This window comes from Periplaneta americana, chromosome 6, assembly GCF_040183065.1.
Source record: "Periplaneta americana isolate PAMFEO1 chromosome 6, P.americana_PAMFEO1_priV1, whole genome shotgun sequence".
NCBI classification, from domain to species: Eukaryota; Metazoa; Arthropoda; class Insecta; order Blattodea; family Blattidae; genus Periplaneta; species Periplaneta americana.
In genome coordinates, this window is record NC_091122.1 from 11,737,962 (window position 1) to 11,752,263 (window position 14,302).

Sequence of the window (14,302 nt, forward strand, 5' to 3'; positions counted from 1 at the left end):
ACGGCGCGGGATAATAATTCAGGTATAAATGTATGTCTATTTTATAGTGACTGTTTAGATATGTAAGAAAATTAGTGATGTACTATGATTCTGTAAAATTAAATGACCTCTAAACAAAAATAAAAGAAAAATGATTCCCCCCCCTCACAACAAAATTGGTAAAATATATAGTAAGGGAAGAGGTTAATATGTGTTTTATTTTTCACAAAAATTTTTTCCTCGCATAAAGAACGCACCCTAGTTTTTCGTTATAAAAATAGAAAAAAAAATGCGTCTTTTATGCGGGTAAATACGGAATATTAGTTCCATGAGGCCGCTACAGCACGGCGCGGGATAATAATTCAGGTATAAATGTATGTCTATTTTATAGTGATTGTTTAGATATGTAAGAAAATTAGTGATGTACAATGATTCTGTAAAATTAAATGACCTCTAAACAAAAATAAAAGAAAAATGATTCCCCCCCTCACAACAAAATTGGTAAAATATATAGTAAGGCAAGAGGTTAATATGTGTTTTATTTTTCACAAAAATTTTTTCCTCGCATAAAGAACGCACCCTAGTTTTTCGTTATAAAAATAGAAAAAAAAAAAATGCGTCTATTATGCGAGTAAATACGGAATATTAGTTCCATGAGGCCGCTACAGCAGGGCACGGGATAATAATTCAGGTATAAATGTATGTCTATTTTATAGCGACTGTTTAGATATGTAAGAAAATTAGTGATGTACTATGATTCTGTAAAATTAAATGACCTCTAAACAAAAATAAAAGAAAAATGATTTCCCCCCCCCCCCTCACAACAAAATTGGTAAAATATATAGTAAGGGAAGAGTTAATATGTGTTTTATTTTTCACTAAAATTTTTTCCTCACATAAAGAACGCACCTTAGTTTTTCGTTATAAAAATCGAAAAAAAAAAAATGCGTCTATTATGCGAGTAAATACGGAATATTAGTTCTATGGGGCCGCTACAGCACGGTGAGAGAAAGAAAGAGAATCAAGACACAAACAAAGGAGAGGAAAGGTAAGTGCAAAATAGAGATAAAAAGACGAAAGAGTACAGAATTAGAAGAAGAGTAAGAGGCAAACAAAGACGGAAATGGGAAGGGAGAAGAAAATAAATGAGTAGGAGCAAAAAAAGGCACAAAGGAAGGGAAGTGGGGAGGAAGTAAAAACTGGAATAGGAGCAGGAAGAGACTTTGAAAACATAAAGAAGATAAAGATGATGAGGAGAATGAGGGATTAAGTAGGAGTAAAAAAAAGAGAGAGATGGGAACAAATGGAAAACATAAGGGAAGATACAGTAACAAAGGAGAGGACAGAGGAAGAAGTAGATGATAAAGGAACAAAAGAAAAGAGAGGAAACAGGAACGAAAAGAATGAGAAAAAAACAGCCAAAATAAAGAGCAGAAAATGATGAGGAAGGGAGAATGGAGGAGAAAGATGAGGATGACAGGAATGGGAAGAACACAAGAAAATTAGACAAGGAGAAGAAAAAAAAGAAGAATGGAGTCGAGAGAGTGGAGGAAGAAATAGAAAATCTGTGATAATGACAAGTCAGTAGTTCCTTTCCTCTGTAACAACTTGTAATCTGAAGTGCTTTAGGACGGCATTGGGGCAAGGACGTTAAACCCTCTCTGACGCAACTTTACATCGTTTCAGGCACTTAAATACTCGCTGCTGCCACAGACTCAGTACGTCAGACTGCTGACATCAAACCCTGCCGGTGTGAACACAAGCCCTGTCTGTCCCTGCACGGGGAGCGACTGCAACTCAAATGCCGCCGAGCCAGAGCCCTGCTGGGACACTGGCAGCTGCACAGCCGATACCGGCAGCTGGATATGTAGTGGTACACCACTGCTGGCATCCGGTACCGCCTCCTCTGTCTGGGTGGGTGCCAGCTGGATGTACTGGGCGGTGAGGCCGTCGTCCACAAGCGGCGCCAGGTGGATGGTGTCGGCCACTGCCAGCACGGTGTTGGGGGGCAGCGACTGGTTGTGACCCGGGTCCAGCTGCAGGAGGATGCGCGACCCGCTTGGGGCTGCGGCCCCGTTGTGCAGGATCGCGGCATTCTGCGCCTGCGAAGGGTCCAACTGCAGCAACACTCTGTTCGAGTCACCCGAGCTGCTCTGAGCCAGTGCCGGCGGCAGCTGAGTCGAATCCAACTGCAAGATCAGTTTCGAGTTGTTGGTACCGGCACCACCATTCAGAACCAGCGGGTGGTTCTGTATCTGCGATGGATCGAGCTGTACCAGTATCCTCTGATTAGCTGTGTCTGGACTCACTGTCGCAGCGTTCTCTGCTTGTAATGGATTCAGCTGCACTAAAATCCCAGAATTAGCACTACCTACATTTCCGTCCGGCACTATTATCTGACTATCTTGCTGTTCAGGCTGTGGGTTCGAGTCCAGGTGAACCAACACTCCTGACTCCTCACTGGCTTCATTTTCTTGGGGTACTGCCTCAGAATCCGTCTGTACCGTCTCCATATTGACGTCCTCTTCAGGGGTGTCCACCTTTTCTGTTTGTTCTGGGGTGTCTTCTGTCTCATTGCCCTCACCCGACTCACACACCGGCTCTGGATCATCTGGGTCATCCTCGTCTTCGTCCTTTTCAGGACTCTGACTACTTGTTGCTTGGCTTGACTGTGGATTTTCTTTGTCGACAGGAGGAGGTGTGGCCCTGGATGTTGTGTCAGGAACGTTTGGATGCTGCTTCCTGAAAATGAACCAGGAATTTTAAAATTCTATCTTTTACTGTTGTTGGTAACATTAATTACATAGACTTTCCAATAAACTGACTCAGCGGCGGTTCCTCTATATGAGCACAGGAGCACGTGAACACCTTAAAAACAACAAAAATCATACATATTACTGTATTTATATTATTACAGGTACATCTATTACTTTACAATGTGCAGTGACGTTCCTACAAAAACTGGCTTCATTTATACACCCACGGATCCTTGATCTCCAGAGAACAAGGTGCCGGTGCAGGTGTTACGTGCTGTCTCTTCTCCCATTATAGATCTCTTGGATATGGAACAACAAGTTTTGATGGAGAAATCATTGCAATAAGTGAAAGTCTCAGGAATCTTCTCTGCCACATCAATAAATTTTAAAATGTAGTTATATTGTCAGACTCCAAAGCAGCTATTCTATCAATAGTCTCTAAACACACACCTTCATCTCAAATAGCTGAAATAACTAAAATGCTCTCTCAATTAATATCACTCAATAAAAGAATTGTATTCCAATGGATACCATCCCATTGTGGAATCCTGGGAAACGAGAATGTGGATGCTTTAGCAAAGAAGGGCAGCACTGCTACTTACAGACCTGTTATTAAATCTACGTATTACTCTGTGAAGAGATTTATTAAATCTACATACTTAGACTTCAACAAACAAAATTTGATAACTCAATCCCAAGGGAAAAAATGGAACTCCCTGCATCAAAATCCACAGTTAATTCCCGATTTACCACGAAAATCGTCTGTAGCTGCATTTAGATTGGCAACAGGCCATGATTGTTTGGCCAAACACCTGCATAGAATTGGAATATATCAGTCCCCTAACTGCCCATTGTGCAACTCAAACCAAGAAATGGATTCGGAACATCTCAAAATCTGTGCTTCAGTGGCTGGCCATGATAATATCTTTGAAAAATATTGGAGTGCAAGAGGTCAAATGACTTTGTTGTCAAACGCCTGGCATTAGAAAACAACAACATTTTTTTGTCTCGAGAGAATGTCCCGTCCGTGTGACGTGTGTCTTTAAATCTCCATTGGACACGTTGACAGCAGATCGCACAATTTTTCTCTAGCAGGGTGAAATAGCCTGAGGCAAGAATATTTTCTGGTTTGTTACAATGGTTACAACAGCTCTGGCTCGCACAAGTCTTAACATGCTAGTGACAGAGAAAGAGAGATGCTCCATCTCTCTTGGGTCTGGCATCCTGTTCCTTTCTCCCTCTTTCCTCGTTTTCTCTCTTTACTCTTTCTTTTCAAAATACCGTTACGCATGGGGGCTGATTCTGTTGTCTTTTGTTCAGCAAAGTAAGAAAAATACAAGCTCCATTGGTGCATATTGAAAGTTGAAACAGTAATACTTGAAGTTTGGAGACGGACGTGTGTGAAATTGTGAGTGCATTAAATGAAAAGAGAATTAAAACATTCCTCCGTAATACCATGACAGAAGACCGATTGAGTACACTATGTTGGCAGTGGAAAAAAAACTTGTTAACAACATTAGAAACTTCAGTATACTTATTGATAAGTTTCCATCGCTCAAAACTAGGTGAATGGAGTTTCTCTACAAATAAATCCAGATCTTCAATACCATCTACAACAGCAGAGAAGGTGAGTCGTATGAATTAGTTTTACTCTACTCTTGTTTAATGGTTTTAATTTTGGTTTTGTATGCGTAGATTTGGTACATGCATGTTAGAACTCGTTTATGTCTGCCTGTGACTCAGCTGTACGAGAATATATGTGTTCATTACTCATATTTTTTTGTGAACACCCATCCAAAAAAGCCACGAGCCGCCACTGAACTGACTTATATCAAAGTAAAATACAGTAAATTATTACAGAATATAAGACATAACATATATCTAAATGAGTTATTGACATAATACGTAATTTGTGTAAGCATATAAAATAAAATACTCAATATTGTAGTTACCAATTTATCATTCTAGGAACTTAACATGTATTTAAACTACAGAAATGTAACTTTCTATCGCATTTTGTAATGTTTTAACATAGAAATAGTTATTAATACAAATATTTTACTGAAAATTCAAGTTAAATAATACAAAAATTAAGCAAACAACTCACAAAACAAAATTATTTTCCAAGCGTATACTTTAATGCATTTAATTTGTTATAAAAATAATTTTTATATATTCAAAGACTGAATTTCATATCATTGTTAACCTCAAAAATTACGAATTTTGGGATGGTCAATCAACTCTCAAATTTTGAATTTGTGCTGCTTTAAGGGGTTAGGTACAGCTTACAGCAGTAAAATTTTTCGAAATATTCAACATTTTTTTCCTCCATTACTGTATCTCGTACAATAATGAAAATTGGTATGTACAAAACACTGTCCTCCTGCTGTATGAAAAAAATATATTTCTACAATTTAAAAAAATTATTTACATTTTTTTTTTTCAAAATTCAAAATGGTGACAGTTCACTGTGCAGTGATGAAGAGTTTTCCCTCATAACTCATAAACTTTTTAACTTTTTCATGTTCTCTCTTTTTTATTTTATTGCTGAAACTTATGTTTACAATATCATGCCCTTTCAACTACATTCCTTAATAAATAATATTTTTTTTTTATTTTGTGTTAGAAGAATTTTTTTTTTTTTAAGAATTTATTTTTTATCAGAATCTTTCAAAGATAGAGAAATGATCTTGCATCATATTGTAGATATGACATGCATAAATACACATAAAATATTTCATCACAAAAATGTTGGATAGTTTTTGAGTTATGTGGGAAAAGCTTCGTCACTGCACACTGAACTGAATTTTGGGGGGGGGGGGGGGGGGAATAAATAAAAAAAAAAACAATAAAAATATTTTTTTTCATAATATAGCAGAAGGACAGTGTTTTACACACACTAATTTTCATTATTGTAGAAGATACAGTAATAGAGGAAAAAAAAAAATGCTGAATATTTCCAAAATTTTACTGTTGTAAGCTGTACCTAACCCCTTAAATGAGGTGTAATGCAATACATGTTACATATTACACTTATTCATTTCCATTTCCTGTCACGACTAAATAAAATTTGGTCCAAACATCACTAACATGCCATCTCGATATATTACTTTGTACATATATTCTTCAGAATAGTCTTTTTGCTCTATCTTATAGTTGTAGTATCATTTCATTTAATACTAATTGATTGTGAAACCTTTAGATAGTATTTACATTCGATATGGGTAATATTCACCCATCGAAGGACTGTCTTCAATATAATCAGCTACAACAACTAAAAATCCCAGTGAATATACCAAGATCTCTTGATGAACCTTCCTAAAGTTTTTGAAATTAACTCGATTATTTTATATTACATACTGGTTTTTAAGGAACCTGGAGGTTCATTGCTGCCCTCACATAAGCCCGCCATTGTTTACAGTCTGCCCCCCTGAAGGTTCGAATGTCTACTATACTAGTATGTCTTCTTTTATCTATCAAGATGTGATCTATCTGGTTATGTGTCATTCCGTCTGGAGAAGTCCACATATATATCCTTAAGGGGGAATGTTGTACTTTTGACAATTAAATTTTTTGATGTGGCAAAGCTGACTAACCTAACTCCATTGTCATTACTAGTTATGTGCAGGCTCTCTTTTCCAATAGTCGGTTTAAAAATATACTCCCGTCCTACTTTGGCATTGAAATCCCCCAATAAAATTTTCATGTGATATCTAGGGAACTGATCAAAAGTATGTTCCAATTCCTCATAGAAGCTATCCTTTATATCGTCGTCTTTCTCTTCTGTAGGGGCGTGGGCATTTATAACTATGATATCGCACCATCTACCCTTAAGTACTAAATACGATAACCTATCATTGATAAATTCGACCTTTTTTACTGCTGATTTTATTCTTTTATGAGCAAAGAATCCTGTTCCTAATTGGTGATTATTGTTTCCTTCCCCATAATAGAACAAGTAATCTCCTATTTGTGTTATGCCATTCCCATCTAACCTAACCTCTTGTACTCCCACAAAGTCTATTCTATATCTAGCTAGTTCTTTTGCTACTAATGTTACCCCTCCTGTTCTGTATAGACTTGTAACATTCCAAGTACCAAATCTCAAAACCTTATTCCTTTGCTGTGGTCGTGCCAGAGAATCAGTCCCATTCCGAGGCTCATTTGAAGGTTTCGTAACAAGCTGTTTTTTACGGTGATGGGTTGTTAGCCCTTCGCCCAACCCCAAAGCTGGAGGACCACCCCTTATCGGCTGTCCACGACTGCTTATTCAATATATTCGCAGCTATCCTCCATATCTGGAGGCCGTCTCCTCTATCCGCAACCTGAGGACGTGCCATGCTGTGGTGATAGGGACCGACAATACATGGCGATTATTTTATAAAACTGCATAATGTAATCTATACTAATAATAAATCTGTAGCCGAAATTTTTCTGGTAATTTTCGATTTTCCAAAAATAATTGATGTTAACATGTATAATTAACCATCCTAAAACCGAAATCGCTTTTTTTAAATTTTTGTTTGTATGTCTGTCTGTATGTTTGTTACCTTTTCACGCGATAATGGCTGAACGGATTTCGAAGAAAATTGGAATATAAATTAAGTTCATTGTAACTTAGATTTTAGTCTATATGGCATTCAAAATACGTTATTTAAAAGGGGGGTTATAAGGGGGCTTGAATTAAATAAATCTCGCTTATTATTGATTTTTGTGAAAAATGTTACATAACAAAAGTTTCTTTAAAAATGATTTCTGATAAGTTGTATTCTTTGAAAAATTTTGATAGGACTGATATTTAATGAGATAAATGAGTTTTAAAATTAAAATAACTGCCATCTAAGGCGGTGTATTGAAATAAAAAACAAATGACTTCGTCTATAAGGGGCCTTGGACACAACAATCGAAAGCTATGAAACATAGCCTACAGACAATGTTTCTGTGTTTGTATGAAGTAATATCGGAAGCTAAATTAACCGATTTGTATAATTAATTATTATTTCATCATTGGAAAGTGTAGTTTCTCTAGATGGACATAATGCTATAATGTTATTACAGTAACTTGTGAATGAATTGAGGACAGGTAAGATTAAAATAGCTTCTTATGCACAGAAAACTTGATAGGTTATTCTGTATATTCATTTCCTGTACTTCTTAAAATAATGTTTATGAACATATTCATTTTTATCTCAAAGAATTAACGAACAACGAGAGTGTATTGATTTAGTATGCAGTAATAGTACGTTAGCTTAGCAATCCATTATTGTATAATTCAAATTTTAACTATGCTCAATTGAATCGTGTTAAAATACATAAAATACATATGCAATAAATGCAATGCAAAAAAATTGGGTAATGAGCCAAGCAGATTATGTTGCGCTGTTGTAAAAACTGTTCCTCCTGAGATTCAAGAGCTCCCTCAACAAATTAAAAACTTTCTAATTCGAGTACATCTGTTATCAACACACTTTTTACATAATATAATATAATATAATGTAATATAATAAAATATAATATAATATAAACATAATAATAAATCTGTAGCCAAAATTTTTCTGTTAATTTTCGCTTTTCCAAAAATAATTGGTAATAACAATTAAGAAACATGTTAAAGGAATTGTCATTGCACCAAATGAGTGGTCTCTGGATCAAAATGATCGCATTTTAATTATTTAAATACAATTTAAATTAAGTAACATATTAAACGATTTATCCTTCTATCAAACACGAATGTTCCCTGGATCAAACGTCCTATTTTAATTATGTAATTACTTTATATTTATTTCTAACGGGTACAGCGGAGCGCATGGGTACGGCTAGTCTGTAATGAATTAGCTTGTTAAATGTTATGTTATTGCCAAAATAAGTTTGTAAGTTAAAATGACAATAAATAATTCAATTAAAAAAGAAACCTACTAACAGTCTGTAAGCACGTACTTGTTATGGAGCTTGAGGTCCCAGCCTGCAGCATAAGATTTGTTGCAGATGTTGCAATGGTACCGCTTCTCTCCTCGGTGGCGTCGCATGTGTTCGTCCAGCTTTGACTTGCGGATGAAGCCCTTCCCACACGTCGGGCACAGATGTGGGCGCTCCCCTGCAAAGAAAGGATGCGTTCCAACCCTGCCTGGAGTAGAATCGCCAGGAGACATGCACTAATTTTTTTAAGTTCTAAATATAGAGTAAAACCCCATTTCAACATTCCTGTTTTTAAGGAATAATCTATTAATTAATATTGTCAGACTCCAAAGCAGCTATTCTATCAATAGTCTCTAAACACACACCTTCATCTCAAACAGCAGAAATAACTAAAATGCTCTCTCAATTAATATCACTCAATAAAAGAATTGTATTCCAATGGATACCATCCCACTGTGGAATCCTGGGAAACGAGAATGCGGATGCTTTAGCAAAGAAGGGCAGCACTGCTACTTACAGACCTGTTACTAAATCTACGTATTACTCTGTGAAGAGATTTATTAAATCTACATACTTAGACTTCAACAAACAAAATTTGATAACTCAATCCCAAGGGAAAAAATGGAACTCTCTGCATAATAATCCACAGTTAATTCCCGATTTACCACGAAAATCGTCTGTAGCTGCATTTAGATTGGCAACAGGCCATGACTGTTTGGCCAAACACCTGCATAGAATTGGAATATATCAGTCCCCTAACTGCCCATTGTGCAACTCAAACCAAGAAATGGATTCGGAACACCTCAAAATCTATGCTTCAGTGCCTGGCCATGATAATATCTTTGAAAAATATTGGAGTGCAAGAGGTCAAATGACTTTATTGTCAAACGCCTGGCATTAGAAAACAATAAACAACATATTTGAGGAGAAAAATTCACTCCGGCGCCAGAGATCAAACCCGGGTCCTTGGTTCTACGTACCAAGCACTCTGACCACTGAGCTACACCGAATTCAATCCTCAGCACCGGATCGAACCTTCCTCCTACAGTGTTGTTTCCCTTTTTGTGGCCTGACTCCAAGTTGGGCCAACAATACTGAAGGAGGAAGGTTCGATCTGGTGCTGAGGATTGAATTCGGTGTAGCTCAGTGGTCAGAGCGCTTGGTACGTAGAACCAAGGACCCAGGTTCGATCCCCGGCGCCAGAGCGAATTTTTCTCCTCAAATATTAATTGTCACAATAACAGATATGTATTCTGTTGGACCAATTAATAACATCTTTAGTAAATTCGTCTAGCTAGCAGTGCATTATTCTGTACAGATTGCTGCGGAATCCCGGCCATTAGCTGAGTGCGCTTCTTGTATAATGGCAGTTGACTTGAAATATAAACGTCAACGTATATGCCCAACTTGGAGTCAGGCCACAAAAAGGGAAACAACACTGTAGGAGAAAGGTTCGATCTGGTGCTGAGGATTGAATTCGGCGTAGCTCAGTGGTCAGAGCACTTGGTACGTAGAACCAAGGAACCGGGTTCGATCCCTGGCGCCGGAGCGAATTTTTCTCCTCAAATATTAATTGTCACAATAACAGATATTATTCTGTTGGACCAATTAATAACATCTTTAGTAAATACTCTGTTAAGTCCCAGCCAAATTACCATAAGAATAATGTAATTAATTCTCGCTTTTAAGGAAAATCACATTTTTTTCTTAGTCATTACCTTCAATATTAAACTTCCTAAAATTTTTTATTAAGAAAAAAAATATTTCCTGGAGGAATAGATAAAAGATCCTAGATTATGTTGTTAGTGTAGGTCTTTAGAATATTTCTGTAAACGAATCATGCAGATATTTAATTAATTATATATTTTATTATGTCCGTGCTTTACAGTTGTAAAAAATTATGCAACTTTGATATTATTTTTACAGGTAAGCGGGACTCGCGTTACGGAATGCGCGCTGGTTCGAGTTATCATGGGGGAAGAAATTTTCTCATGAAATTTCGGCCAGTGTATGGAACTGGTGCCCACCCAGCATCGTGATGCACTTGGAGAGCTACGATAGGTAGCGAAAATCCTGTTCAGCAAACCAGCTATAACAGCTGGGGGTGATCATCGTGCTAACCAAACAATACCTCCATTCTGGTTGGATGATCGTCCACCTCTGCTTCGGCATGTGAACGTGAGGCCAGCAGCTGGCTGGTCGGACTTGGCCCTTCAGGGCTGTAACGCCATGGATTTACTTCTTTTTTTTTTTTACTATCAGCTACTTTAATATTCTGAACAGTGTTTTATAAAATGTAATGTATGTATATTAGGCACGAGAAGTTTTTACGTAAAGATTAATTTTTGGTCCTACAGAATATATTTGTTATGATAACAACGATTATTAGAGGAGAAAAATTCGCTTCAGCACCAGGGATCGAACCCAGGTCCTTGGTTCTACATACTAAGTGCTCTAACCACTGAGCTACACCGAAGTTCAATCCACAGCACCAGATCGAATCCCTTTCCTCTAGTGTTTTTCCCCTTGTATCTGACTCCAAGTTCGACATATATGTTGACATAATGTCACCTGCCATTATACAAGGAGCGCACTCAATTGAGTGACTAAGTGGCTGGGATTCCTCAGTATTATGCACTGTTGGGCAAAGAATCTACATAAAGATTAATTCTTTTTGTCCTACATCATTGTTACCATAACATATATTCTGTGGGACCAAAAATTAATCTTTATGTAAATTCTTCGCCCAACAATGCATGGAAGATTGGAATGTCATTGGACTTATGTATGGTGCGCGAGGAACAATTCCCAAATTTACATTGGAGCTCCTCAGAAAATTAAAGGTTCCTGATAAGACTCTTCAGACAATTGCATCAACCATTTTAAAATCTTCATTGAACATCATCAATCTCCATCTCTATTCATCTTCATAATATTCAATGTATATTATTTATTTTCAATAAATTTTTATCGTTTTGATAGCTACAAAATCTTGTCGCAGAATATTCTTTTTTAAAATTTCATTATGTATTTTTTTAACATTAATTTACATTTTCTTTTTTGTTCATTTGAATTGATTAGGATGCCGATATTTTAAATCCAAGATTTGGACGGCTATCATTGCGATGATATTCTTCTGTGGAATCCCAGCCACTAAGTCACTCAAATGAGTGCACTCCTTGTATAATGCCAAGTGACTTAATATGTTGTTGTTGTCTAGTGCCTTGCATCTGGCAATGAAGCCATTAGCAGTTGTGCTTTCCAATACTGTTGAACTGTAGCTTCTTCTGATCTTAATGCTTCACAGGTCTTCAAGTGGTCTTCATTCATTTCTGCTGGATCGTTACACAGGACACATATGGGTGAAGCTGAGATACCTATTCTTTAGAGATGACTTGCTAGACAGTCATGATTTGTCAATAGTCTGAAGGCTGCAACTGCTGTTTTCCTTGGTCTCTGCGGGATTATATCTGGGTTGGAAAGTAGTGTAATCCATTTTTTGTCTTTAGCATTTGATTCTATTTCTTGTAGGTATGAATGAGAAAATTTTGTTGTGATCAAGCGTTTTATTGAGGAATATGAGAAATTAAATTTAGGCTTTTGTTTTATTGTTGTGCCTTTCTTCAATCCTTAAAACTCACAGTAGTTTCCTAGAAAAGGTAACACAGATTAAATCCAAATTGAACATCCCTAACACCAGAGAAAATTTACTCATAAAAGAAAATCCATTGGAATTATTGCAACCTACCTTCAGTTTGGAATTAACAGAGGAAATAAGTAAATCAGACACACCAAAAGAAATACAAAAACTTCTAACACTGGAAACGATCAATACTCGATACCCTACAGAAGAATGGCTACACATATATACTGATGGATCCACCACAGAAAACCTTACTGGAGCTGGAGTTACATATACACATTTTTCCTTTTATCATTCTGTTGGCAGAGACACAACAAATTATGATGGTGAAATAGAGGCTATAGACATTGCTCTCCGACAATTATTAAATCTTCCCTTAAATAAATATAACAAGACAGTAATTCTTTCAGATTCTAAAGCTGCAATTCAGGGAATATGTTCCAATGCTACAAAGAAGTCAACAAAAATAAGAGAATGCTACAAAATGTTAACACAACTCCAAAAAGTTAATAAGATTGTCCATCTCCAATGGATTCCAGCACACTGTGGAGTCATGGGGAACGAAACCGCAGACACACTTGCAAAGTGACTTAATATAATATGTCAACATATGTCGAACTTGGAGTCAGACCACAATGGGAAAAACACTGGAGGAGAGGGACTTGATATGGTGCTGTGGACTGAACTTTGGCATAGCTCAGTGGTTAAGCCACTTGGTATGTAGAACCAAGGACCCTGGTTCGATCCCCGGTGCTGGAGCGAATTTTTGTTCTGTAATAATCACGAAAAGTTTTGTTCATTTAGCATTTATAGCAGCTGGGCTAGAAAAAAAAAAAAAAATTTCTCTAAATTTTTGCAGATCCAATGACTTGCTTCCACAGTGATACCACACATAAGGGTGACAAAACAAGACTTCAAATGTGAAAATGGAAAGTGAAATAGGGCCGCATGCATATGGATTGAACAAATTATAGAGGAATTACCACATCCCTTGAGCTCCTGAGGTGTAGGTGATACCTGTGTGTATCCTTGTATGATACTTCAGCTTCTCCTTCTGCCTGAACTTCTTGTTGCAGAAACTACACGAAAATCTGCGTCTCTCCGTGTGGGTGTCGAGATGAGCCATGAGGCTTCCATAGTTACTGAATTTGTTGCCACAAACCTGCAAGAAATCACGTAACAGAAACAATGCAGCAGAGAATTTCATTGTAATGCCATTTTTTTATGTTTGTAGTTTAGCTTCAATTCAGTTTTTTCGAGTTACACAAGGAAACTATGTAATAAAGATATCATTAATGCCAGATAAATTACATTTATAATTTTTTCTACTACGACTACAAAAGGTCTTTGTTCAGGATGTCTTGTGAAGAAATCTGAAGCTGCCATAGTTACTGAACTTGCTTCCACAGACTTAAAAAAAAATCACATGACACACCATATCAGTAGGGGTGTGATTTTATGGTGGTTTTTCAATGCAAATAATCAGGGGCGGACGCAGGATTTTTTTCGGGGAGGGATTTGAGGAGATAGTAAAAATGGAATAATGAGAAATAAGTTTATATATTCACAATATGTTTCCGAGTAACAAAAATTTACAAGTTGGCCTGAGTAGCGTAGTTGGTATAGTCTTTTGTGCTCGAAGTTGCGGGTTCTATCCCATCACAGTTCGATGGCATTTAAGTGTGCTTAAATGTGACAGGCCTCATATCGGTAAATTTATTGGCATATAAAAGAAGTCCTGCGGGAAAAAAATTCTGGCACACCAGTGACGCCGATATAATCTCGGCAATTGCGAGCGTTGTTATATAAACCACAATTTTTTAAATTTTAATATTTACAATGACTGCAATGCAAAAACAATGACAGAATGACATTTACAGAAGAAGGCGACGAGGCTTCTTAGACATTTCATCCAGTACTTCATAAGCTTTTATTTCTACATTTTAATGTATCATCATCAAGACCAGTCCATTTAATCTGCCTGCTCCTCAAGTAAGTCTTCAAACAC

At 36.9% G+C, this 14,302-nt stretch overlaps 1 protein-coding gene across 2 annotated transcripts in view; it reads right to left on the reverse strand.

Moving 5' to 3' along the window:
• Window positions 1-576: 576 nt before the first annotated feature.
• Window positions 577-14,302, reverse strand: part of LOC138700994 (zinc finger protein 37-like) — an 81,504-nt gene continuing 67,778 nt past the window's right edge. For both annotated transcript variants that reach the window (XM_069827463.1, XM_069827461.1), the window contains exons 8-10: window positions 13,312-13,456; window positions 8,673-8,829; window positions 577-2,721 (exon numbers count right to left, since the gene is read on the reverse strand). In XM_069827463.1, coding sequence (XP_069683564.1) covers window positions 1,695-2,721; window positions 8,673-8,829; window positions 13,312-13,456 — 1,329 coding nt within the window. In that variant the 3' untranslated portion in view covers window positions 577-1,694. The remainder of the gene's footprint in view (window positions 2,722-8,672; window positions 8,830-13,311; window positions 13,457-14,302) is intronic.